Source organism: Zeus faber (assembly GCF_960531495.2).
Source record: "Zeus faber genome assembly, chromosome: 1".
Lineage (NCBI taxonomy): Eukaryota > Metazoa > Chordata > Actinopteri > Zeiformes > Zeidae > Zeus > Zeus faber.
The window spans coordinates 22,777,292-22,780,957 of record NC_137193.1 but is presented as its reverse complement, the minus strand read 5'-3'; the positions used below and the strand labels follow the sequence as shown (position 1 = coordinate 22,780,957).

The 3,666-nt window shown below is 48.1% G+C and overlaps 1 protein-coding gene across 2 annotated transcripts in view; it reads right to left on the bottom strand.

Moving 5' to 3' along the window:
* runx1t1 (RUNX1 partner transcriptional co-repressor 1) overlaps positions 1-3,350 on the bottom strand; it is a gene marked incomplete at its 3' end in the record, with an annotated part of 57,965 nt that extends 54,615 nt beyond the window's left edge. For both annotated transcript variants that reach the window (XM_080002564.1, XM_080002565.1), the window contains exon 1: positions 2,744-3,350. In XM_080002564.1, coding sequence (XP_079858690.1) covers positions 2,744-2,771 — 28 coding nt within the window. In that variant the 5' untranslated portion in view covers positions 2,772-3,350. The remainder of the gene's footprint in view (positions 1-2,743) is intronic.
* Between the last annotated feature and the right edge of the window lie 316 nt (positions 3,351-3,666).

Sequence of the window (3,666 nt, the reverse complement as noted above, 5' to 3'; positions counted from 1 at the left end):
AATAGTGATGTATGATGAATGAAACAATTGGAATTTTCACTTTTATGGAGTGTGCACTACTCTTCCCAGCACATTGGGACCTGTTCAGATATATCCCTGAATATCCCTAAATATCCCTTCACCAGTCTAAACAGAATTGGATCACAACAAAGCCCTGACGGAGCGGCGTGTGCTTTTTTTTTTTTTTGAGTGACAACGTGAAAAAAAAAAAAAAAAAAAGATTTTTTTTTTGGACGCAATCCAAACCACAGGACAGTTGTTTAGCCGCGGCTATAGCTTCCAAATTACAACAGCTGTTTGACGGTGCGGAGCCCACTGCAATCAATCAAACAAACGCAGGTGTGTGTGTGTGTGTGTGTGTGTGTGTGTGTGTGTGTGTGTGTGTGTGTGTGTGTATTTGGTTTGATGGACTATACATACACGCTGGCTTTCAGCGGCAGTCATTGAGTCTGCCACCCAGGTGTCTGTATGTGTCTGTATGTGTGTGTGTGTGTGTGTGTGTGTGTGTGTGTGAGAGTGTGTGTGTGTGTGTGTGTGTGTGTGTTTGTAAAAGTGATAATAAAATGGCTGCCATAATTTTTGCAAGGCCACGTCCGTGTCTGCTCGCAGCGGTCTGATTCATTTGACCCCGTACCCTGAGACAGAGGAGGGATGGACGGATGGAGCGATGGAGGGAGGGAGAGCCGGGTGGTGGTGGAGGGAAGGATAGATTAAGAGACAGAGAGAGAGAGAGAGAGGGAGAGAGAGAGAGAGTCCAGGAGGAAGAACAGGTGTGAGGCAGGCTGGTGGCGGTGCAGATGGAGACGCAGGACCGGGGAGAGGTGGAAGGTGCGTCAGACAGTCTTGTTTGGAGAGTGCACGTGGACAAACGTGCACACACACACAAACACACACTGACAGTTAAACAACTAACAGGGCTTATCGTATATCATACTAGCCCTCACCAGGAGGGCTGTTTGCATTTCATTTACTCGCCCTTTCTCGCTCTCTCTTTCTCTCTCTCTCTCTCTTTATCTCTGCAAACACACCCAGGTAATGGTCTTTTCACTCACTTCTTCAATAGTCGGAGACAATGGACCTACACAAGCAGAGTGAATTTGCTGTCACCAATTTTATCTGTACAGGTCCAACAGTAGGGCGGTAGGTATCAACAAAAGCAACTCTCAACTATCACGATGTGTTTTAACAAATTCCTCCGTTGATAATTTGACAATATTTTATGGGATGACCATCGGTGCTTTCATTAGGATATTATCTAAGAAAGAAGCTTTAGTAATGTGGATATTATGAGCAAGAAGGTTGCGCCATCGATTAGAGCCTCTAGAACAGTCTAGGAAGTTCAGAAAATTGCATTCATTTATAGTAACGCAGCCTTAAAGTCAACATTTAACTACATCTATTACAAGACAGCAATATGCCAGACGATATTTTGTCATATTACGATATATCGATTTTGTGTTTATATATCGCCCAGCCTTATCTGGAGTTATACCTCTAACCTTATTATATCTATTTCCATTTTTACACACACCGTCTAATAATATAAAATCACCCCGTGTTTCCATTAATCTTAAAAGTATGGCACCTGGCGGGAGACAGATTTTTCCAAACACTACTGTACATGCTCTGCATTTCAATCTTTTATGCAGGGCTTTAACAATAACCCTTCCAAATGCGTAAAAAGCTGCGCATTGGACTATTTGGCATGCGTAATAATTGTTCAAAGCCTGGCGGAGGAGATATGCACCCCCCTGCTCTAATCCGAGCCGTGAGAACCACCAGATCTGCTGCCACAGCCAGCATGCTGCACTGCTCCCAGATAGAAGAACCCAGGCCTTTAATATGGACCCACACCATTACACACCAAAACCCAGTTTTCAACACTTTTAGGGCTTTTGATATTTCTGACAGACAGGGCCTTGGGTTTTGTTATTATCATATACTGTATATATTTTAATGCTCAGGGTGGGACGATGGACCCGGTCAGCTGAGGTGGACCTCGGTTAGAAGGGACACATGTGTGGTGCCAGATGGAGGAAGAGAGAGAGAGAGAGAGAGAGAGGGAGAGGGAGAGAGAGAGAGAGAGAGAGAGAGAACCCCCCCCCCCCCCCCGACTGGAGTTATGGGAACACAAACCCTCCACAACAGCGCACCTCTACCTTCCCCTCCACTGGACAGAACTGAGAGACTTAATTTTCTTATTTTCCATTTATTTACCACGTGCTTCCCAGAGGCTTCCCGGGCCGCCACGTTGTTGTTTAAGTTCCCATTAAAAAAACAACATTCAAAGGTCAATTAAAAGGTATTTTTACGCACATCCTTTCCAGAGGCGCGCGCACGGACGCAGTTCCAAATGGCATAAACTCCCTGGAATTGTCTTCACTCCGCTATAGCTCATTCAAATCCTGAACAAAATGACGGAGATTTTTTATGTCACTGTTCACTTGACGGTCAAATAAATGTCCGATTTCGCATTATAATCACAAGTCGGTGAGCGACGCAATCAGTGGAATCCAACACATAAAGTTGGCGATATTGTGAAAATGCGCGACCGTGGCAGAGACACGGCGCGCAGATCCGAAAAAGCGCAATTCCAGCCGCAGAGAAATAACACCAAGACAATGGTCCGTAGGGTGATGACACAGATGTTTGCATTCACGCACTAAAAAAACAACAACCCCAAAACAAACAAACAAAAAAACCAAAACGTAAACATCAACATAAACAAATACATGGCACTTACACTGAAAAGAGACAGAAATTCCAACCATGCGGCACGGTGTTTGGGAGTGGTTGCTCAAATAATTTCCAGCCCCTGACACCGTTCTCTCCGAGGTCCCGTCTGGCGAGTCGGTCCAGGGCAGAGCGGCGGGGTCGGTCCGGGGGAGGTTCACCTATCCAGAGCTCCGGGGCGAGGGAGGGACTCTCTGGGTGGAGACGAGTTCGGCTTGAGCGGGATCAGATCTTCGGCGGATCTTCTCGTGGAAAAGGACGGTAGAGAGACATAGAGACGGACGTGGGGGGACGGAGAGCGAGAGAGAGGGAGGGAGGGAGGGAGGGAGGGAGGCTGCAGCGGTGCGCTCTGATTCCTCCCTTCTTTCTTTTTTTTTTTTATTCTTGCTTTCTTTCTTTTATTGTTATTATTATTTTTTATTTTTTTTTGTGTGTGTGTGTGATGAAAATCCTTCAGAATCCTTTCGCGGACGCGTCGGGTGTTGCAGAAATGCGCGGACGTGTTGTTTCCCCGGTACCGAAGGGCGGCGGATCGTCACACATGCAGTGTCCCCCCCGGTCCTGGTTCTGGTTCTCCTGGTCCCGCTGCTCTGGCGTCTTCCTCTCCCGTTCCCAGTTCTCTGGCTCTGTGACGGAGGAGGAGCGGCGCGCCGCAGACACAGCTGGAGGGGGAGGGACCAGGGCAGGGGGAGGATGGGAGGGGGAGGGCGGAGAGGGGGGTGGGGGGGGAGGAGGACCAGGGAGCATCCTGGAGCCAGCTTCCAGGGAGAGGGGGAGGAGGAGGAAGAGGAGGAGGAGGAGGAGCGGGAGGAGGAGGGTGAGGAAGAGGAAGGAGAAGGGTCAGAGGGTAAGGGTCCAGTATTTTCTACACGGGGACCAATGGTACATCTCTCAGGTTCTCTCTCTCGTTCTCCTTCTGGTTTTGTTTTCCGG